Source organism: Rhinolophus sinicus, chromosome 3 (assembly GCF_057876585.1).
Source record: "Rhinolophus sinicus isolate RSI-liver-muscle chromosome 3, RSI-T2T, whole genome shotgun sequence".
Taxonomy (NCBI): Eukaryota; Metazoa; Chordata; class Mammalia; order Chiroptera; family Rhinolophidae; genus Rhinolophus; species Rhinolophus sinicus.
This window is the reverse complement of record NC_142503.1, coordinates 76570787-76595086: the sequence shown is the minus strand read 5'-3', so window position 1 is coordinate 76595086 and position 24300 is coordinate 76570787. Positions and strand designations below refer to the sequence as shown.

The 24300-nt window shown below is 43.7% G+C and overlaps 1 protein-coding gene across 3 annotated transcripts in view; it reads left to right on the top strand.

The window, feature by feature from the left end:
* Nucleotides 1–24300, top strand: part of MCC (MCC regulator of Wnt signaling pathway) — a 379018-nt gene that overhangs the window by 315512 nt on the left and 39206 nt on the right. For all 3 annotated transcript variants that reach the window (XM_019727795.3, XM_019727797.3, XM_019727798.3), the window contains 5 exons: nt 13179–13325; nt 14263–14352; nt 15424–15572; nt 20458–20598; nt 23413–23516. In XM_019727795.3, the coding sequence (XP_019583354.3) occupies nt 13179–13325; nt 14263–14352; nt 15424–15572; nt 20458–20598; nt 23413–23516 (631 nt within the window). The remainder of the gene's footprint in view (nt 1–13178; nt 13326–14262; nt 14353–15423; nt 15573–20457; nt 20599–23412; nt 23517–24300) is intronic.

Sequence of the window (24300 nt, the reverse complement as noted above, 5' to 3'; positions counted from 1 at the left end):
ACTAACCGAGTTTTTTCCTAGTACCTCATGCCCCATCTGGGTATTTTCAACATGTCTGGGAATTAATTCCATCCCCTCTCCTGGGCTTCCTTCATCCTTGAAATCTGGCTCTTCTTTGACTCTGGTCATCACCACAGTAAATTCAAGAGACTGAAAGACACACTCTTTTGAACCAAATAAAAGTCACCCTAATCTGAAGTTTCCTCCTCTCTGTTTCCCCCACTCCTCCTCAAAATGTCTTGAAAAACCTTTAATGTTAGTTAACTAACTTGGCTCGGGGGGAGGTAGGGCCGTATTTCCACCAGTGATAAGATACAAGTGTCTGTCTTTTCCAGACCAATCACTCTTGGTTCCTAAATGCAGTGTTACATTTATGTAGAGATTTCCTTGATCTGTGTTCATAGGACCTTGTAATAAAAGTGGAATCACCCAATTCAGCTGAAGTCTTTTACAATATAAACAAGGACTCTAAACTCCAGATTTTTTAATGGCTGCCATTTGGTGCCTTGGCCAGGAATGAACAGGTAAATTTCCAGAACGCTACAGTGCCCATTTCCTTCCTTTTCACCTCATCCTTCTTAACAGAAAGTAACTCCAAATTCCTAGTAATGTAGCCTTTTGGGGCAGGGGAGCGGGGGGAGGTGAGGCTGGTAAAGGAGGCATGAAAGGAAGGATGCAGGTGAGAAGAGAGAAATTTCCTTCATACATTGTCACTCTCAGGATCCATTTACTCCTTAAGCTTTTCCAAGTAACAATCCTATCATATAATCCTTTGAGCCAATTTTTTATAAACTTCTGATTATAGTTTTATGAGCAAAAAGATCCAAATCAGAATCAGCCAAAATAAGAGATGCTTAGGTGACGTCTGGAAGGGGTTCAAATGAAAAGCTTCCAGTTGTCTTCCCTCCGTGGAGTCCTGGATTGTGTTACCTCCTTTTGGTTATGATGTGCGACAACACTCAGACTATTGCCAACTAGGGAAGTTCATTCAAGCTTCAGTATTTAAAGCTTTTATTGGGGTTTCATTATGTAGGTGCGATTGATTGAATCGTTGGCCTTGTGGTTGAACTCAATTTCCAGCTCCTTCTCTTCTCTTCAGGGAGATCAGGCTGATACCCTTTGGGATACTTTTAAATTTGTGATTATGACAGGTGTGATGGAGCTACACTATGTCTGCCCATAGTCATTCTCATACAGGAGAGATCCCAGAGGTTGTGGGGGTGCTAGCACTTGTCCTATGAAGTCACTGACTGTGGTGTCTTACAGAGCACCCTCTTAGAAGACCATAAGGTCCTCTCCCAGAACCCTTAGTTCTGAATCCATTGGTGCCAGTTTCTAAATACTGAACTAGATCTAAAGATGGCATCAAATCCACCTCCACTATTTACCCACATTATCTCCAAGGGCACTTGTCAATCAATGGTCATGCTTACAGGAATCGAAAAAGGAATCCAAGTTAAACCAAAAGGGCCTACTTAAAAAGAATAATTACCTTAAATGTTGAGTGTGTATTTTATTATGTACTCCTTTCCACTAATTAGTTTACTTAAACGTACATTTACCATTAGGCTGTCCACCCCTACTGGGAAATAAGATTTGTGGTATCATATCGACATGTCCAGAACATGGGGTGTCTCTGAAGCAGCCATTCACTTTGTCTGGATTGTCTCCTTCAGTTATAGTTATACTGTATGTAAGTCAGTATCTCTTGGATATTTTTAACTGAAAACCAGTAACAGTGGAGATATTTCTGGAAGTAAAATTATTGTGTCCTTATATAGGTTAAATAAAGATCTTCATCTTTCTTTCCCCTTATTTAGCCTTAGGTCCCATCTGAGCTCTTCGCACTCTGTCTTCCCCTCCACTGTTCTTTTCTTGATCACAGTGTCGTGTCTGTAGAAAGAAAATGCAGGACTGCAAAATTGTACTTTAATTTACTGTGAATTTATGTATGTATAACTTTAGATCAACTATATATATGTGTGTGTGTAAAAATATTTAAAATAGACCAGAGCAACGTAAACGAATCTCCTAATAATAGTGCTAAGGGTTATAGGAGTGTAAGTCAGAGGATACTTGGACTTTTCTAGCGGGCACTACTTTATTTTTGAAATGAACGTATTCTTATAGTTGTATAATTTCTACTATACAGAAATACAACCACAGAACTAAAAGGGAAACGAATACACCAAAATATTCATGGAGGCTAACTCTAGGCAGTGGAAGGGTAGGCCTGTTTTTCTTCTTTATACTCTTCCTTACTTTTCAAATTAGAGGAACAAAAAGTAAAGGACGGACTGTGGCCAGTGAGCTGCATCTCCCGGCTTGAGTGGCTTGATGTTAATATACAAGCACAGTCGTCTCTTTTGTCCTTGATGGAACTTAGTTCATGGCTTATTTGTTCCATTTCTTCTTAAGAGTTTCTTTATGTGATGAGGTCAAGGGTGCCAATATTCACTGAGTTTAAATTCAGAAAAGATTTGTAAAAACAAACCCCGTTTTAACACCCCCTAGTCAGGCCACGTAGGAGGGAATGGCGAGGTATGGGGTCTGTCCCTAGTACTCTCCTTCCAACCTCAATTTGGGGGTCTCGGGTGGCACCCCCCCATTGTATGGCTGTAATAGGATAAGGATAGGTTATACCGCAGTAACAAATTAATACCCCAAATTTTAGGGGCGTAGCACACCAGAAAAGCTTATTTCTTGCTTGCACTGCATGTCTAACACAGGTTTGGGGGTGGGGGCACAGTACTGTTCCATATATTCACTCAGGAACCCAGGCTGATGGCAACCCATCCTGCGCCAAACAGACTTGTCCTGCATAACTGCTCCACTCAGACCCTTCCAGGAACCACTGAGTCAATGAATGGGTTTAGGACCCAGCACACTTCCTCATTTTGCTCCCAGCAAGTACTCAGGAACAGCACATGCCCTTCATTCGCGCACTGGACGTGGGCCAAGAGCCTCTCCAGGCATCTTTACCTCTCTCTGCAGGTAGACTGAGAAAGGGAGAACCTCAGCCTTTCTGGCGCCTTCTGCTCACAGCGGGCCTGCTCCGCCTAGGCCCACAGTGTGGCAGTGATAAACCCTACCTGTGAAAGACAAGGGCTTCTCAACCCTGCTCTGTCCACTCACAGGGTCATATGAGCTGGAGGAGGGAGGGTGGCAAGGGGTGTGCTTGTACTGGAATCTGGCAGGACATGAGCACCCTGGGGTACCAAAGGCAGGGAGGCATTGCCTGGCATGGAGCAGAACTTCCTGCACCCATCCAGTGAAGGAAAACAGATAGTTTTACAAGGTACCACTTACTGATGCAGTCTTGATTGAGCTTATTTTTAAGGACCTGTTAATATTGATAGTATTAACATTCTTTGAATATTTGCAGATTAAACATACCCTTCTCGGACTAAAACTAGATGCTTCTGAAGGCAAAGCAGGACTTAAAGCCTAAATTATAACACTGGGTATATTTCAAGCATTTATTTGTGAGGAGCAGTGATTTATGCACATCTCATTTAATCTGCACCAGAATTTTATGAGATAGGTACTCTTTTTAGAGATGAGCAAACTGAGGCCCACAGACGTTGAATAAGCTTGTCCTGGTTTACACTGACATTAACTCTTAGCACCAAAATTTAGGCTCTGGTAGCCTTACTATGGGATGCAATTTTCATTGCTCTATTGTTTTAATTATTACCCTATGTTGTCTTCATCCTTTTTCCATTCTATCTCCTGCTTCCACACAGACCAGAAGTAAACATTCTCTGCTATAGTTACGTGGGTGCCAGATCCCTTAAGGTCCCACAGATCAATCTTCCTGACATTCCAAGACAACACAAAATGAAGGCAAACTGAGTTTGCTTCACAGAGAAGCTTTGTCAGCATGTATTTATCTTGAGTTGAACCCAGTAGAGCATTATTGGTAAAAACCTGTCACCTCTCCTCTCTTGCAGTTTGAGGGAGCTTTGAGTGGGACCCAAGGCAAAAGCCTCTCAGAACTATGATTCTTCCTTGTCTTCTTTGGAAACAGTTTCAGTTACTGTAAAAAGGCTTCATGCACATGTGTGCCATGGAAATGATGAGGTAACGTTTGGAGTTGTGGGCACCAGTGTTTGCTTTTCCATCCTGGAACTCCCTTCTCCAGGACCCCGGCCTCTGTGAGGAAGCGAGGCTGTTTGTAGGTGAACTCTTGGCTATAAAGAAAATAGCTGACTCTGTTTGTTGGAAAGCTAGTGAGACGTTAGGAAGACAGCCAAAACACTGGTCTTTCCCCTGATGCAGCCATTTTGATAATCCATCCAGGTTCTTGCGTGAGCTGTAAAACAAAAGAGAAAACAATCCACCTGTCAAATCTTCAGAGAATGGAAATGCTGTTGGGTTTCTTTTCCTTCTATTTTGTGGTCTTCCTCTCTTCGGATTCAGCCTTCTCAAAATTGCCATTAACAGTAAAATACTACTTTCCTGAAACTATGTAAATGAGATTTATAGGGATAAATATATGTTTTTCTGCAAATACATTCTGATTTTTCATTTGTTTTCAAAATCTCCAATGAGAGTGGTTCTCTACAAAGTACCCACAAAGCCTGGACTTGTAGGAGGCAGCTTTCGGAGAGGTACACAGGGACGAACTAACTGCCCCAAGCTCATTAAGTAGAGCTTTTCCAGCCCAGTGAGTCTCACCCTTGTACAGTACAGAAATCATCTCAACCAGCTCCATTACACAGTGAAATTATGAATTACAACCTAATTACCTGAAATTACACCTACCCAGTGAACGCTGCTGCGTATCACAAGCGGAACAGACTCCTTCTTTTATGGCTAATAATAATGTTTCTAATCCTACTCAGGACTCCAGTGCCACTTTTCATTCCTGCTTGTCACTCCTCTGTGAACTAGTCACAGATGACTTCATCAACAGATTGGGTCATCTTGTCTGTGTTCCTACAATGTCCTGGGAGATTGAACATCCAGTAGCTTCCCTCATTTCAGAAACCCACCTGTGCTTGCAGGTGACTGTACACACACGTAGGTTTGCCTATGACCTCTCCAGCACCTGGCACCACAGTCTTCACTGCCAGTATCTCACTCTCTGGCTTCACATAGTCTCACATTCTTGAGCTCTCATCTTTGTATTTACTTTCTTTCGTTTGTTTATTTGAATTTGGCCTGCAGGGCCGAGAGATAAGCTAATTACATTCCTCTGTTAAAGGCACACTCATTGATCCATGAAAGGTCCCTCTTTTAATTTATTTATTCCTTTTCTATCCCATTTCCTTTCCTCCATTTTATGGGTGCCCTCATACACTGTGTTTTATGTGTTGTTTGTATTTTATGTAAATGGTGTTGTGCTGTAGACTCCTTCCCTGCTTCCCCTCAGCACTCTAATTTTAAGGTCTGTCCATATTGCTGTAGGCACATCTGGTCTGATGTGTCTAACTGCTGTGATGGTCACCCGCCTCATTTCCTGTGCCCAGCATCCCGGCTTCCCCCTACTGCAAACAGCACTCCCGTGCATAAACCTCTGCACGGGACCCCTTCAGTCCTGTGTGGGAATTTCTCTGAAACACATGTCCAGGAGTGAGGCTGCAGAGTCCTGGGGTGTGTATATTCTTACTTGGACCCAGTCCCGCAGTGCAGCCTTCCAGATGTCTCTCCAGTCCATCCACTCACCGGCGGCCTAGGAGGGTTCCCTCTGCCCCTGCAGCCCTGCCAGTGTTTGTGCTTAACATTATTTCTTTCATCCCATTTTTTTTTGACGGGGGTGGGGGTTAACATTCTTGTTGCTGAAAAGCATGTATCCTTAGCACGTTCTTTCAGCAAAGGTCTATGGGGGATAAATTCGTAATCTTTGTCTGAAAATTTGTCTTTATATTTGCCAAGACTCTTGATGATAATTGTATAGTTTCCTATTGCTTCTCTAGCAAATTGCCACAACCTTTGCGGCTTTAAAATAACACAAATTTATTATCTTGTCTTCCTGGAGGTCAGAAGTCCAAAATGAATGCATGTCGCTCACTAAAGTATCTCCAGGATGCATTTGTTCCAGGAGCTCTAGGGAAGTGCTGCTTCCTAGCCTTTCCCATATTGTAGAAGCAGCCAGCATTCCTGGACTAATGCCCCTTCTTCCATCTTCTAAGCCGGCAGCATAGCATCTTTAAACCTCTCGCTATAACTCTGGCTCTCCTACTTCTCTCTTACAAGAACCCTGTGACGACTGGGTCCGCCAGATAATCCAGGATGATCTTCCCATTTCACAATTCTTAACTATGCCTGCAAATATCCTTTTGTCATTTAAGGTACTATATTCACAGATGTCCAGGATTAGGATGTCGACATCTTTGGAGGCCATTTTCAGCCGACCAGAGTAGTCTAGCTAGGTATTAGATTTTAGGTTGATAGGTCTTTTCCTTAAATGATATTCAACAGATCATATTGAGACTGACACTGTGTCACATATCACTCAAGGTGTTGGCAATAAGGCAGTGAATGAAACAGACCAACACCCCTGACCTCAGAGCCTAAGTTAGTCTATCTCTCCCACTAGACAACTTTTAAGATTATCTCTTTATTTTTCCCCCTACCTTTGCACTACAGTGTTTCTAGATATGCAGTTATTTTTTTTATCCTCCTGTTCCAGTTAGCTCCAGCTGCATAACAAACTACCCCGAACTTATAGACCTAAACAACAATCGTTTATTATTATCTGTGTGGTTCTGGGGGTGACTGGGTTCCAGTGGGCAGGTCTCACTTGGATTCAGATGTGGTTACAGTCAGATGGTGTCAGAGTCATCTTAAAGCCTTCCTTACTCATGTCTGCTGTGTGCGGCTGGTTGTTGTCTGGTGCCTTAGCAGGGACTATTGGTCAGAATCCCCACAAGCATCCTCTCCATGTGATCCGAGCTTTCTCACAATGGAGTGGCTGGCTTGTAAGGGCCAGCATCCCAAGAGAAAGCAAGGCAAAATTATATTGCCTTTTCTAACCTAGCCTCAGAAGTTACGTGGTATCACTTCCATTGCATTCTATTTATTCAACGAAATCTCTCAGGCCAGGCACATAACGGGGGTTTAGGGAGATTGGACACCACTCCTGATAAAGGCAGTATCAAAGAATTTGTCAACGTATTGAAAAACTGCCAGACTTAGCACCTAATGTGATAATTCAGTCTCAAGACTCGTGTCTGTCTCCACATCTGGAAAACTCATCTACTTTCTTTCCAAATATTGTTTCTCTGTCATATCCTATATTCCTTTCTTCTGGAACTCCTTTAAATTATGTTGGAACCTCAGTTGGTCATTTGTGTCTCTCATCAACGCTTGCATATTTTGTACCTTTCTAGCTCCCCATGCTGTGTTCTGAGTTAATTTCTCTGCATTACGTTCCAGTTCACCAATTCTCTTTACAATTTTCTCCAATCTAGCGGTGCACCAACACACTGATTTTTTTCATTGACTACATTTTCCACTGGCTTTTTTTTCTCACCCACCTATTCTTCTTGGACATCTGCCTATTTTTGTTTCATAATTTCTTATTCTTTATGGAAATTTCTTTTACCTCTTTAAGGATCCTAAATGTATTTATTATGACGTATTTTACTGTCGCCTTTGTTTTCATTTCTTCTCAGGTGAATTCATCTCCTGATTTAGATTGGCAACTCTCTTGTTTCACCCTCCTCTTTCTGCCATCATACCTCCATGTCCAGCAGCTTTATGGTCCTGGGCTCCCACTCATGAGAGGCTTAAGTCCCCTGTTCCCTAATGATATTAGGTGATTTTACAAATTAGGTCTCTGAGGCAGTGGGTGGCCTGGCAAAATACAGACCAGTTTTCAATGTTTATTTATAAGATTAGGGCCCCACAATATGCATATTGTATACACTTGGACTCCACACTCACATGTGTCACGGGTCTGGGATTTTAATTTCTTATAGTTGACCCTTCTGCACAGCTCCAGGGCTTCTCTTCCTGGCTTCGTGGGCAGCACTCTGTCTACTTTCCACAGACGGGTGAGGCAGGAAGGCTCCAGGCTTTATGTGGGAGGATCAACTCAAACAGCCTGACTTGCAGGGGCCGGCTCTTCATCTCCTGCCCCTGCTGGCGTGCACTTACCATCCCTGCTTTCCATTCCCGTGGCTTACTGAGGCACCACCTCCCTCCTAGACTCTCGAGCTTTATTTTTTCACTTCCTTTCTGGCATCTGGAGATTTTACTGCCTTTCTTTTAAACTTGGCAGTGGATGTCTTTCTCATTGTTCCTTTTTATGCAGCATTTCTATGCATTTTTAATAGGAGGAGTGCCTGTTTACTTTCGCTGAGGCTGTCGTATGCTGGAAATTTTCATTTGTTCTGTCTGCAGAGAGTTACTCCTCCTGTTTTCAGCCTACTTCTCATTCTTCTCTTTCGCAGTAGCTGCCAACGCTGAGTCTAAACTCTGCCAGCCTTCTTCTGAGTAGATTGGACACCTCCCCTTGTATATTTTATAGAATGTGGCTTTTTCCATTCTGTGTCTTTCATCAGTCCTCTTCCTTCCCCTTTGCCTTTAAGGAATGTGCCCAAATCTTCCTTCTGCTAAGGCCCCAAGCACATTCTTTTCACTGTTTTGGTTTTAATCTTTTTTATTCTTTACTATTCCTATTATTTTCATGAGGCTTCCAGAGTTTGGAGAAAACAGAGCATTTATTGAATTTACTCTCTTGAGTGAAAGCGCTCAGCTGAGTTCTCAGTGCTGTGTAAGCTTTTCCCCTCCTTGCTTGGTCCTCGGTCAGCTTTCTTCATCATTTCTGACATCGCTGTCCCTCCCCTCACTCCTAGCAGAGCATCTTAACTCTTTTCTCGTAGAAAGACAAACACCGTCAGATGGGAAGCCTTCTGTTTCCCATCCTCATTCTCCAACTTGCAAACTCACTTTTCGTATTGCATAGGCTCACCTCTTTCCTTTGTTTCCCAGAGCAAAAGCACCTCCTTCTTACTGTCCTCTGTTTATCCCTCCATCCTACTAGCTATATATAGGCCCTGCCCTGCCACCACCACTGCCTAACCGCTTCCCTGGGCAACCTTATCCACACACAAAATTCCTAAACTCTACATCCATTTCTGACCTCCTTTCCTCAGATTATATTTCTAATTTCTGACTGAATATCCTCACTCACAGACCCAGTGGCTTCCTCAAATTCAACATGTCCAAAGCTGACATCTTGATTTCTCTCTGAAAAATCCACTCCTCCTTATGTTTTCCCCATTTTGCTGAGTAAGCGCCATGATCCACTAAGTCACTCAATCAGAAGTTTGGGTTATTTTTTTTGTTTTTACTTCCTTGAATAGTTCTAGAACTGCACTGACCAATACAGTAGCTACTACTGACGTACAGCTATTCAAATTTGAATTTAAATAGATGAGAACAGAATACAAATAAAAATTCAGTTTCTCAAGTACACTATGCACATGAGAAGTATTTGGTAGCCACATGAAGCTACTGGCTGCCATAGTGGACAGGGCAACTACAGAACATTTGCATCATTACCGGGAATCCTAGTGGACAATGCTGGTCCAGCGTGTATTTTGTCATTCTCACTCCCACTTCACTGTGTCTGAGCCCTCACATTTCTCACCTGAACTGTCAGTGCAGCTCTTGACTCACCTCCTTTTCCTTCTTCACTCCCATCCATTCTCTCTGTGATCAGATGATTTTTATAAAACCCTTTTCTCCCTTGATTCATTAAGGTATAAACGAGAGAAGCAGAGTCCTAGCATTTTAATGTCATTTCCTTCCTCGAATCCTTCAGAGCCTCTCCCATTGCCTTTTCCTTTGTGTTTGCTTGTTGAACAAACTAATCAGCCTTCTAGGTTGAATCCCAGTGTTTCTTACTCTGGGAAGGCAGAGGTAATATTTCCTTTATGCGTTGACACTCTTGTTGATACCCCTTTTCAGAGCATGTTTCACATTGTATGTTTGGCCAGATCTGAACCCCCAAAAGACGAGAACCTTACCTTCATACTCTACCAGGTTTCCAATGTATGTAACAGATTAACTTCTCTTCTGGGCATCGAGATGGGGACTGGCTACATACTAATTTTAGGAGAAGTAAGAAAATGGCCACTGAAAATCATGTTCTCTATTCTGTTGTTGAAGAATTCCAATTGAGAAAAGGGGGATGAATTGACCTTCCTACACATATCGATTCCTAGCTTAAAGGAGCTGTGATTCCTGCCTATCGCCTGACTCCAAACCACGGATTTTTGTGGAGAGTAACATATTTTCTTTAATAAAATATCCTCAATAAAAGATGGATATATTAATTAATTACCTCAACCTTGGTGGCTTAACACAACAGAAATGTATTCTCTCACAGTTCTGGAGTACACGAAATCAAGTTGTTGGCAGAGTTGTACTCCCTCCAAAGGCTTAGAGAAGAATCCTTTCTTGCTCCTTCCAGCTTTTGGTAGCTCCTAGTGTTCTTTGACTTGTGGCCAATCTCTGCCTCCATCTTCACATGACCTTCTTCCCTGTGTCTGCCTCAAATCTCCCTCTCCTTTTCCTTACAAGGACACCAGTTATTAGATTTAGGGCCCACCCTAAGTCCAGGATGATCTCATCTTGAGAGCCTTAATTTAATTGCATCTGCAAAGGCCATATTTCAAAATAAGGTCACATTTACAGGTACCGAGGAGTTTAGAACTTAGATATATCTTTTGGGGGAGCACAATCCATCCTACTATGATGTGCAAATATAAAAGTGAGGCTCTAATAGCTGTGTCTCTGCTCCTCCTAAGCCTTCCCTGGGCTGGACCAGCAAACTGTAACCTTCCTTTCTGTGCATTTATTCATTGAGATTAAGACCCACCCCCATCCCCAAACCAAGAGGGGAGAGAAGGCTATTTAACTTAACCAGCTATTTTTCTTTCCATGACAGGCTCATTACACTCCCTTTGGTTTTCAAAGATGTTCATTTTTAAATGAAAATGGGTATTTAGATATAGTAAGTATTTTAAGTATGTGTCATAAACACACTGTAGAAAATGACTAGAAGCAGTTGTCTCTGTATAGTAAGAAGTAACGTAGGTACTTTGTTTTTATTTTTCAGTGTCATCTAAATTTTCCATACTAAACATGTTTTACTTTAGTGATTAGAAGAAGTTTTTTAAAACACAGGAAGTTTTAATGAAGTTTTCATAAATTACCCAGGACAATTTGTGTTTTTAAAAAGCAAGATGAGTGGGCCACTTGAAAATCTAGGGAGAGAACACTGATTGTTTTGTGAATGATTCAGACACACTTTCGATTTTTGGAATGGGGTTAACATTGTTAATTATTCAGGATCTCATCAGACTTTCACAGCAATAGAATTGACATCCATGGTCCTCACCAGGGAGGTTTCCCGGGTTCCAGTAAGGTGGCCCGATGGGGAAATGGGCCCTCTCCTTTTGCTGTGCAGTGAATTACGGCTTCCACACTACAGTACGGGTGCATTCTTGGCTTGTTGGACACCATTCCAGAATACGCCCCATAATCTCTCACCAGCAATACCACTTGGCTTCAACAGGCGTGAGTTTTCTAGTCTTTAAACTATTTTGAAGTCAGCCCTGTGTCTGGCATGCATCGAGGACAACACACATTTCTATCAACCCACTGTTACTGGAAGCTGCAGCAGAGCGTTAGGCACTTTTTAGCTGTTTCACTACTGAATGCAATTTGCTCTGAGGGAATTTTCCTATTTTGGCTTCTAATATGTTGATGAATTATTGAAATTTCAATTACTTTTGGTTCCCAATTTAGCAAGATGGAGACATCCAAGAGATTGACTATGAAAAGCTTTCCAGTTGCTTTTAGAGAAGGGTTTGCCTAGAAGGGTTTTGGCACCAGGGCAGGCAGGGGTGAGGCTCTGCCCCTCCTGTCTCTGGGACTAAGGTACTGCCTCGCCCTGGGCGTCCCTTAGGTCAGTGCTGCTCAAGAAGTGGACCCCTGACCGAGCATCAGCATCTCCTGGGAGCTTGTTAGATAGACAGATCCTGGGCTTTGTCTCCATCGACTCAATCAGAATCCCTCGGGTGGGGCCCTGTGGTTTTAACAAGCTTTCAAGGGCATTCTGGTACACCTACAACTTTGGAAAGCCCTGCCTTAGATATCCCAGTGCTAATTCTTCCCAGTAGGGCCGGGCACCCCTTGTAAGGGCCCTTGGGTGCTGTAGTCAGGTTGTCCTTTAAGATACATGTCAGACCCAATGATAGAACTGTGATCAAGGTCATCAGAAAGACCAATTTCTAACAACTGTCTTCACTTACTTGGAACGCTTCTCCCTTTGTCACTGAGCTGTAACTGTAGAGAAATAGGATTTGGACATTTAAATTCCGTGCAGGTAAATGTGTGTTTTAAATGTCATTCAGAGGACCCTGTCTTTCATTTTTATACAAAAGGGCTGCTTAGATATTCCTTCCCAGCACCCCAGGGCTAATCCCGTCTTGAAGTCCCTGGCGGGAAGCTGTGCTGCCATCTCTGTCTCTTCACCTCGGCCTCACCTCCTCGCCAGTGCTGATCTCGCTCCTACACCACCCAGACTGAATAACCTGCAGTTCTTCAAACGGCGTGTCATCCCGGTGCCTGTATGCTTGTGCAAGCTGTTCGCCCCGCCCCAACCCCCCCCCCCTAAAGCCAGCCCCTTACTCATCTGTGAGAACCTGTTCACCTGTAAGACTCTGCTCAGTACTGCTCCCTCCTTAACTCTTCTCTGACGACTCCAGATGGAGGCACATTTTTCACCTTTTCTGCTTCCTACAGCGCTCTAGCTAGCACTTGTGTGAAATTTGTCTCTCTCCTCTGAGCTCCAAGTTCCATGCAGTGGAGCGTTCATCCTGGCTTCTCTCTCTGGAGTACCCAGCACAGCATCAGGCATCAGGCCCATGAAGCTGAATGAATAAACAGTCCTTAACATTAATGGTCATTCCCCCTCTGCTGGAAGCTTCCAGTGCCTTAGAGAACATGTTCACCTCATGCTGGTGAAGAGCGGATGACGGCCAATGGCAGGCCTAGTTAAGAACACAGTGACTTTTATGTGGACTCAACCAACTTAGCTTTTCAGTGAAGCTAATCCCTCAACGTAAATGAAAGCCCTACCATCCATCTATCTGGCTGTTTTGCTCTTTGGTCAAGGAAACCACCAGCTGTGTCTAAAGGCGTTGTTATTTCAGGTGCGAGAGCTTCAAACTCGACTGCAGAGCGTGCAGGCCACAGGGCCCTCCAGCCCCGGCCGCCTCACTTCCACCAATCGCCCAGTTAACCCCAGCACCGGGGAGCTGAGCACGAGCAGCAGTAGCAATGACATCCCCATTGCCAAGGTGAGCTCCGGGGACAGCGGGAACACCTCCTGTTATCTGGAAGCACCAGTCTCTACCCAGCATGGCCTCTATGCAGGCATGTGAATGAGCTCAGACGGCCCCAAGGGGCTTCCCCAGGGTCTCGCATAGGCCTCCCTCCCTCGCTGGAGCTGCAGGAAGAGATAACCCACTAATAGTTTTAAGCCTCTCTCAGCTGCAACCTGGACTCGGGCTCATTAATCAACCGGCTGGAGTATGTCACTGAGCTGACAAGTCACTGTAGAGAGTGAGACATTTTGTCAGGTTCTACAATACTAAGGGGTAGATGGAGAGATACTCTCGAGGACCCTGAGTGATGAACCATAATCTCCCCACTTATAGGACCCACAGCCCTGCCAGCAGAAAAATAGATTATGATGGACAGGCCATGGCAGACGTGAAGAAGTAGCCCCACCCGTTCTGTGCCACAGCCCCAGGCTCATATGTTGAGTCTACCTGGATAGACTGTTCAAATGATGTGTCCCCTCTTACCTGGTGGCCCTGCTGGTCTCCACAAGAAGGTTGATTCTCAGCCATCGAGTTGAGTAACTTAGGCCAAACCAGTGTTTCTCAACTGGAAGTGATTTTGTCTCCCCCAATGTCTGGAGACATTTTTGATGGTCACAACTGGCTACTGGCATCTTGTGGCTAGAAGCCAGGGGTGGGGCTAACCACTCTGCAATGCACAGAATAGCCCCCCACAGCAGAGAATAGCCAACCCAAAATGTCAGTAACGCTGAGATTGAAAAACCCGGGGTTAAGTGGATCGTAGAAAAATTAGCAAGTGAGTCATTTTTAAGAAATTGATTCATCACTTTAGTTGCCAATTTAGTTAAACGATAGCCCTGTATGCACAGTCTCAACAGTTTATCTGTAGAGTGACCTATCGTTTACGGATAACTTGTTTTGTCTTTTTAAGATTGCTGAGAGGGTGAAGCTATCAAAGACCAGGTCTGAATCTTCATCGTCTGATCGGCCAGTCCTGGGCTCAGAAATTAGCAGCATTGGGGTGAGTGTTCATGAGAAGCAAAGCAAGAAAGTCCCCAACAGAGCTTTACAGACAATGGCTTAGAGAGGATAGGAGAACTTCCAAAGTTCACCTCCAGTAAACCCTTAATTATAATAAATCATACCTGATTTCCTTCCAAAGGGTCAGATGAAAATGTGCAGTGATTTCCACATGGTGAATTACTTCTTTGGCTTTAAGGGAGAATTTTTTCCCCTCTACTTAAAACCGTTCAGAAAGAAATGATTTAGGTCTAGTTACTAGTGATGTAGATGAAAATCTTGAACTATCTGCTTCATATCACCCTGTTCCCCAGAGACTAAATGAGTCAGGACGCTCTAAAAGAACTTCACCTTTGTACATCCTTCTTGGAAGGCAATGTGCTCTCCAGTGGGGATAAATGCTGCATTTGAAGTGTGGCCCAGTGCTATGACAGACCAGAACTTTCCAGCTTAGTGCCAGAGTGTTCATTTGTAGAGCCTGCCAACCCCCTGGGGTTGTAAGCTGATGGGTAGTGGAAAGGGAGTATTCTTGGTTCCCTGGGAGGCACCTTTTAGGATTGGGGATGAGGCTGGGAGAGCGAGCTATTTGATCTTCAGGGGTTGGGAGAGCCTGAATAGCACTTCTAAGGCCCTAATTGCTGAGCAAAAATTGTGTGCCTCCAGATTCCACGCCAAATTCCAATTATGAAAATAAAGGATTCTGCCGCTCTCCTTGGCTCTAGCAGCCAGAGACAAGGACCTGGAGTGGCAGGCATTCAGGAAGGGGGAAGGGAGTCCTGACACTGCTCAATATCCAAAATTTCAGGGACTCTAACGAGGCATCCCCCAGCAGCAAGCGTTTGAAGGATGCAGCTGTATTTTGATCCTGTTTATGTATTGCTTTCACAGTACATAGTTAACTTTTTATCCTAGAATCATATTACACAAACTGAAAAACATTAGGGTAACTATCTCCTGGTGCCTAATCCTCAAGGAATATCAGCTTTACATTGTTTTGCATGGAAAACATGCCTGGGGACCTGTGTCCTTGAAGCGACAGTGTCCAGAGGGGGACTAATGCTCACCTGTACAGGTATCCAGCAGCGTGGCAGAACACCTGGCCCACTCTCTTCAGGACTGCTCCAACATCCAAGAAATCTTCCAAACACTCTACTCACATGGATCAGCCATCTCTGAAAGCAAAATTAGAGAGTTTGAGGTGGAAACGGAACGGTTAAATAGGTAAGGAGAATTCCTGTATATTTGAGTGGTGGTGGGAGCTGCCCTGCTTCCCCTTTGCAAAGATAGATACACGTTGGCTTGTGTATTGTCGAATGATGCTCTCAGGCTGGTGGGTGGGCGTTTCCACCATCTCGCTCATCAGAGGAGCACTTCCAGCCGTCAGGGTGGGCTTCGTGGGCAGGAGACCTGTGCATCCACGTGCACACGGCCTCATGCTTAGAAGGACCCCACGCTTGCCTGCTCTGCTGTCACCATTTAAATTCTTACTTTATGAACCAGGGTCCTACCTTTTCATTTGGCACTGTCTCTCAGAAATTGTGTTGCAATTTCTGGAGCAGTTCGTATGGAATGACAAGTAGGTCAGAATGACAAGATGGCCACCAAGCATGCAGTCCTGTGCTGCCGAGAACCACAGAGAGAAGTTCTGGAATGTTGAGTCAGCACCCCAGGGGCGCCTGGAGGGAGGCGCCAGGGACCAACAAAGGCAAACCGACTGACCAGGCATGCTGGCCTAACCATGCTCTCAGGGCTGCCTAATTTTGTTTATGTTCTTTGCACATGTGCACAAACCCCAGTCCCTATATCCCATCCCACTTAGAGTGATTTTACCATATACCCAGTGTTATGGATTCTTCCCAAGTTTCACAACAGGGGTAGTTTGAGTTTGCACTCCTGCCTCTGGTCAAAGATCGGCTTGTATGTCATCCCAACAATGAGAAAGCACTGCTAAAAAAGCAAAGTGGAAGGACCAGGGCCAAACCATGGTAACCACTGTGACTCAGAATTGGTCCTGCAGTGGCAGAAAGGACTGTCGCATCTCATGGAGTGTGGCCTGGCTTCCTTGACCTAGAGAGCATAGAGGAATTGGAAAGGCTTATGAACTAACCAGAAAGAAATGCAGATACCACTCCCCATCCACCATTGCTTAATGGCACTCCCCTTGCGTATGGCAAACCTGAATAAATTGAATTATCATGTGAGTCCTCCCTGATTTGAAGCTGTTTAATACAGTGCTTGAGAACTAAGGAAATGTGCCAATCTAGGTCATTTTAAATTTTGAAATTAAGTGGTTTCCTTATTAAATCCAAAATACTTAAGGGTGACAATTCTGATGATTACCTTGTAGCAGGAAAGAAGCAGCCCTCTCGTATTACAGGCCAGGGAGTGCTTAAAAATGGAATCAGGTATGCCCTTTACAATTTAATGAAGTCAGATGCCTTCGGGCGCTCTCTTTTTAGTGAGGATCTCCTCTGTACAGATTCTGGGATTTAACAAGCCTGCTTGCTGGTTGAACCTGGAGGAGGTTCCTTTCGCTCCAGTTACTGTGTTTCCCCGAAAATAAGACCTAGCCAGACAATCAGCTCTAATGTGTCTTTTGGAGCAAAAATTAATATAAGGCCCAGTCTTATTTTACTATAATATAAGACCGGGTATGATATATGATATATGATATGATATGATATATGACATATGATATATGATATGATATATGATATGAAATGATATGATATGATACAATACCAGTTCTTATATTAATCTTTGCTCCAAAAGACACTTTAGAGCTGATTGTCCGGCCAGGTCTTATATTCGGGGAAACACAGTACTCATTGGTCAGTGCTGCTCAAGCAGTAGTTCGCCATAATCAGAAGTGTCTGGACGCTGATGGGAACCACTTTGAGCACCTCTTGTAATTGCAGAAGTCAAACATGACTTATATTCATCTTTTCTTATCGGTATATATTGAGTACTACAATTTTAATAGTTTTTTCCTTTCTTAAAATGTGTATACATTTTTTTGGCACCCTCCCTATTTGGTGCTTGTAGCTCACATTATTATGGTGTTTAATAGTATACAAAGGGCTCTCACAGACAACTTAATCAACTTGGGAGGGCAGAATAGTCCCATTTTGCAAATGAGAAAACAAAGGCTTCCACAATGAGTGACTTGTTTTAAGTCCAGAGCTATTAAATAGCCTACCCATGAGTCTAAGCCCTGCCCTTTGACCTCACCTCCATTGTCCTCTCTGTGATCATAGCTGCTGTTGCAACATGGGAGTTCTTAGAAATAATCTACCCATATGTCCTCACATCTGTTATTTAACTACCTATCTCAAAGTTGGAGGCCTGTTACACTCCAAAAAATGACAGCTTTTAACTTTGTGAGTATGTGTGTGGGGGGTGCGTGGGGGGGGGGGAGTCATACCTACTGAAAAGTGTTTCCTCATTTAACAAATCTGTGTTAAGCACCTACTATGTGCTACACTATTTGGCATGCAAACAAAAGTAAAACAGATAAGATCCTTGCTCCAGTGGAGCTTATATTCTGTTAGGGGAGCTCCACAAAAAGCAAACAAATAAAGACCCATCATAAGAAAGCTCGAAGTAAATAACAGGGTGGGTTGATTTTTCCATAGGTGGCCAGGGAAGGAACATCCCCCACCCTCTAAAGAGGGGACGTTTGAGTTGAGATTTTAAAGGAACACCCATATGACAAAGTAAGAAGAGTCTTATGGGCCAGCTTACCAACCTAAAGGCTAGAAAAAAGTTAGAATAAAGTAGGAACTGCCCAAAGGCCCATGGAACTAAAATACAATGAGAGGAGGAATTACATGAGATAAGACGACAGAGTCCTCAGGGCAGGGTGGGACGTGGATTTTGAGACAGTTTATTCTTTGTTCTAAGTGTCACTGTAAGTCCTTAAAGGGTTTTAGGTAGGGGGAGAACAGATCTGATTTAAATTTTGAAAGATCACTCAGGTGTGAGGAATTGAAAGGGGTGGGGCAAGAGCAGAGGCTGAGAGAGTATCCCGTGGACCAACGCGGCAGGAGTCAGTATTTGTGTGCTAGGAAGATCAGTGGAAACTGCAGTTGGATTAGACCTGGATTTGAGAGAAAGGGATGTTCTCCAAGAAGATTCTCGGGTGTCGTGCCTTTATTGTTGAGTAGATGGTTGTGGCATTTACTAAAATGGAAAAGAAGGAGAAAGACGAGGTTTAGGGAAAATCAAGAGTTTCAGTTGGGAATGTTAAATTTGAGTTGTCAGTGTGACATCGAAATGGAATGATCAGGGAACAGCTGGATATGTGAGATTGGCGCTTAGAAGAGAGGTCTGGGCGGGAGGAATTTGGGAGTCATGGAAACATAAATGCCTGTTAAAGTCATGGGAGTGGATAAATATCACCTCTAGGAGAGTGTTGATAGAGGAGGGTTCCCAGTGCTGAGCCCTAAGGAAGTACCAACCCTCACAGATTTTATAGAGAATAAGGAGCCACCAAAGGAGATGGAAGAAATGTCCTTTAAGGCAGGAAGAAAACTAGCAGAGACCTGTTATGACCCAAGTAAGGGAGGACATTTTAAAAAGGAAGGAGTAGCCCATTCGTGAGCCATTGTCTGAAAAGGCCACTAACATGGATTTGGCCACATGGAGGTCTGTGAGTTGGATAAACACCTTCATCTAGTTAGTGGGGACCAAATGTACACTGGAGCAAGTTTAAAAGTAAATGAGAAAGTGACTGTTTCAAGAGGTCTTAATGTGAACAAGGGCAGAAAAGTGTGTTATTGTGACACCTTCCATTGAATTGACCTTGGAGTTGCCTAAGCTTCACAGTTGTCTTAATTATACACACTCCAGGCGTCTCCCATGTGGGTGTCTCCGTATTCTGCTCTCAGATATGCGGTTGTAAGATTACAACATCCCACAAATAGGCTAGTCCTTCCTTCTTAAAATATTCTCCCTCACTTGGGTCATGACAAATTTCCTTCCTCTATCGACACTTTCCTAGAGGTGATGTTTACCCACCCCCATGACTGTAACAGGTATTTATGTTTCCATGACTCCCAAAGTCCTCCAGCCCAGACCTCTCTTCTAAGTGCCAATCCCACATATCCAGCTGTTTTCTGATATTTCCATGTGGGTGTCACACTGATCCTCAAGGCAAATGGCTTCCAAACCCCTTAACGTTTCAAGAGTCAGTTGCATTTTGTAAGAAACCCTTTGTCTCTTTAAGACGTGGTGGTCAGAGCACTACAAATGGGCGTGTCCCACGGAAAATGAATCGTTGGCACCTAGAGGATCAGTGTCCTGGGACAATACATAGAAGCTGAAGGCTTATATTTCTCTGACTAGGCCATACACTCATTTGCTCTGAATTTATAGTTCTGATTCCTATAAAACATTATGTTCCCACTGCTTATCCCACCAGCAGTTAGCAGCTGTGGGACTATCCAACCTGGGAGATGCTCTGGACACACTCCACATTTCCTGGTCCCCTTCCCATGCAGAAGCCTTTCAGGGCAGTTTCTTGTTCACTCACTGATTCATCTTTTGCTTCTGCTCTGTAGTAAGTGATGAAGGGTACAGGACCGAGGGTCAAACTGCCTGGTTCAAATCTCAGGGCAGAGTACTTAACCTTTCTGTGCCTCTACTTCCTCCTCTGAGAAATGGGACTAATAATTATTAATTTAAAGGGCTATTGGGAGGGTTATTGAGCAAGAGCCCAGCAAATAGCATTTGTCCCGGGGGGGGGGGGGGCGGTGTTTATTGAAGTGTACCATCATGCCTTTCATAACCCTGGAAGAATGGCCTGAGGTCACGTGGTTGGCTCCTTACCCTGGTATATCCCCAATACCTGGCATGTGGTGTCTCGATGGTTGGGTGGGAAATAACCAGGGGGCTCATTTTCATTTCCAATTCACACAGAACTTAGTTCTTTTACTTCGAGTTGCTTCCTTTATTATTTCATGTCAGATACATTTGCTAAAACATCTGAGAAGTTGACATCCTAACCTGCATTTCCAGCCTGAATATAGATTCGATGCCTAAAATATTGGCAAATTAATTGTAATTCTAGTGTGACATTGTGAAAGAGATTTTTCTTCCTTTGTAGCCGTATTGAACATCTCAAATCCCAAAATGATCTCCTGACCATAACCCTGGAAGAATGCAAAAGCAACGCTGAGAGGATGAGCATGCTGGTGGGAAAATACGAATCCAACGCCACAGCGCTGAGGCTGGCCCTTCAGTACAGGTGGGAAACGGAGGGGCCTCTTTCCTGCAGCGTTTTGTCCATAGCAACCGGTATACAAGTAGAAAGCGGGCTTGTAGAAGACATGGGGGACCAGGGGGTGGACCAACAAATACTAGTGTGACACATATTGAAAATCAATGAGCACCCTTGTAACAATTAAGAAAATAATAGTGATGAGTATGGTGTTAGTAAACCAGTATGTTTCTGCCCACATATTCAATTTAAATATTATGTCACTCAAGTAATATCTCTCAAAGTAATCAATTTTTGTGTTATGTATTCATTTATTGTTCTTTTCAGTCTTTATTCATTTATATTTTACATTGCTATAAATTTAGTACATTGTTTCTTCAATGTATTATAGTTTTGCAACGTTGCTTAATAGTCTCCATTTATTTTGAATGGCTGTATCCCCCGCATCAACTTTATATTATTTTATTTACTCATTTCTCTAACAGACATTTAGACTTTTGCAGACTTTGACATTGAAAATAATTCTATGGTGAATAATTTAATACAGATAATATCTTCATTCTTTTTAATGTTTTCCTCAGGATAAACTCTCTGAAGCAGGAATTATAGGTCAAAGGATAAGAATATTTTCATGGGTCTTCAGGCATGCTGCCAGTTTTTTCCTATAAAAACAAGCCAGTTTAAATGACTATGATTCATTCATCATTGAGCGAGTAGTATATGAATGTACCACTTTTTTTAGCCTCATCAGTTTTGGAATTTATCTATTTTAAAATTATTGCCTTTTTAGTAACTACAAAGCTATGCCTTATGATTGTTTCATATGCTTATTTTATTAGTGTCACCACTTAGGTGTATTTGTCAAGGTCCCAGAGTAGTGACTGTATCTTACTCTTGGCGTCCTCTACAAAGTTCACTATTGTTTTAAGAAACGTAATCTCTTTAAAAAACAAAATCAAACCAAAATATACAAGACCAAAGCTAGAGAGCAATCTTACTTGTTTACAGACACACCAAAACAAACAGATAATCCGTTTTTGATAACTCTGGAAACAGGCTGCTCTGCCTTTCATCCTCACAGATGAAGCAACGTCCCAGCGTCTCTAACCCAAAAGGTGGAGCTCGTGAAAGGAGGAGTTGCCAGCACCCAGACCTAGTGACTGGGCCCTTTTCCTTATCTCTGAGTAAAGGAAGATGAAAGTAAAGACAGTAAAAAAACAGATGGTCTGTTGACTAAATGTTGAGTACAGCAATATTTCCCAGCTCAACTTGGAGAAGCTCATCGGTTATTTGCTTAGGTTGGATTTTCGCTCCTGCAGACATCTTGTCTGGGACCACTAGGGCATTGCACACATGCTCCACCTCCCGTGCCGACAGGGGTCCATGTTGGATCACCAGTGGCGATGAGAAAAGGGTCGCTCCTTGATTTTCTATCTGGTGTTTTCCATGATGGTGGGCACAAAAAAGAGAGACCAGTGTTTTTTCTTTTAGAAATCCAAACTCAAACTCTTGTCAGAGAGTGTGTATTTCATGAGACAATTTTATAAGCATCAATTAGAACTGTGGTGATGGAACTGTTGTCTATGTGCGGTCCAATATGGTAACTGTTAGCCACATACAGCTATTAAACATGAAATATGGCTACTGCAATGGAGGAACTGAACTTTTCATTTCATTTAACTTACATTCTTTTTCATTTAAATAGCCACATGGGGCTACCATGTTTCCCTGAAAGTGAGACCTAGCTGGACCATCAGCTCTAATGCATCTTTTGGATCAAAAATTAGTATAAGACCGGTATTATATTATAACATATCATATCATATATCTTATCATATCATATTATATTATATTATACCTGGTCTTATGTTGTATTAAAATAAGACTGGTTCTTATATTAATTTTTGCTCCAAAAGACGCATTAGAGCGGATGGTCTGGCTAGGTCTTATTTTCAAGGAAACATGGTAGTGGCTACTATATTGAATAGTGCAGGTCTAGGTCAAAATAGTCTTTTTTTCTGGTCAAAATTGTCTCCTTTCTGTGGTGTTATATTAGTTACCTATTATTATTTAACTATGTATCATGTCACAGTTCTTAGGGTCAGGAATCTGGGAGTGGTTGAGTTAGGTGTTTCCAGCTCAGGGCCTCTTATGTGGTTCTGGTGAAGTCATCAGCCAGGACTGTGTCATCTGAAACCTTAACTACAGCTGACGGGTCTGTTTCTGAGGAGGCCCATTCACACGGTGTGTGGTGGAGTCCTCAGTGCTTCACTAGCCATTGGCTGGAGGCCTTAGTTTCCCAGCACATGGGCCTCTCCATAGGGCTGCTCAAGAGTCCCTCCTCTTGAAAGGATGACCCAAGGGAGAAAGTACAGGGAGAGAGTGACCGCGATGGAAGTCACAGTGTTTTTAATAACCTAATCTTGGACGTGACATACCATCACTTATGCCATATTCTCTTAGTCACACAGACCAACCCTGGTACAACGTGGAAGGGGATGACACAAGGGTGTGGATACCAGCATGGGGGGTCGGGGGGACCATCTTGGAGTCTGGTTACCGCAGGCCTGTTACCTTTCCCTTCTAGCTAATCATCCAAGGGGCAACAAACTTGCCTGTCCCGCTTTTATTGCTTTTCTTATATGTTTCTAGATTATAGTTTGAAGTTAAGGGCCAGGGGTGGGGGGCGGGCAGAGCAAGCCCTGGTTTTATCTAGGGTGTTTCCTGGCTCACTGGACAGCGCGGCTGAGAGGCAGGTCTGGAGCCGGTGGGAAGAGCCCTGCAGTGCGGAGGCCCCGGGTCCTCTGCCAGAGTTGAGGATGCCATGTGCTTCTGTTTCAGTGAGCAGTGCATAGAAGCCTATGAACTCCTCCTGGCACTGGCTGAGAGCGAGCAGAGCCTCATCCTGGGGCAGTTCCGGGCAGCTGGCCTGGGGTCCTCCCCTGGTAAGTGTGGCCCGAGCTGCTGCGTCCCTCTTCTCATCTCATCTCCTGCCCCTTTTGCTCTACTGCCACCATCTCGGCTGTTGGCATTGGAACACCTCCTGACAACATGAAATTTGCTTGTCAAGTGTGTTTTTCGGTTTTTTCCTCATGACTGAGTGAGTAAATTGTTTATGTTGAATGCAGCAAGAACTGGAGTGGAAACAGAAGTACAGACAAGTTAAAACAAACAAGCCCTCTTAGGAAACATATTCTCCCAGGCTGACAGTAGAACCAGATGGAGCAGGAGGCCCACATTTTTGACGAAAAGGACTGGCTTTTCCACAACCTTTCTCTGTGATGTTGCCCGTGTGGCTTTTGCCTCATCTCGCAGCTCTTATTGGCTGTGCCTTTTCTCCAGGGTCTTGTTCTTTTGGGTACTTGGGAAGCATGAGGTCCCTCTACCTCGTCTCCAGGTGTCTTATGAACACAGAGGAAATGGTATCTCACCCTGCTCTCATTAGCTTCACAGAATGCTAACCCCATCAGCCCCGAGGTGGATGAGAGGCGTCTACTGACCCACCTCACCTCCCTGTCCCTCCCTGACACTGCCCCCCCACTTCTATCCCTCAATTTTGAGTAACTAGAAGGGGCATTTACGAAAACTTCTCCAGTGGTTGTGGGCCTGGGCCTTACGATAACACAAGGAGCACTTCAGCGGAAGGAAAGAGAGAGCAAGAGAGGAAGGCTGCGTCTTTCAGTGCTGAGATGAGCCTACACTGTAGAACAGCAGCGTCTTTGGAGAAGC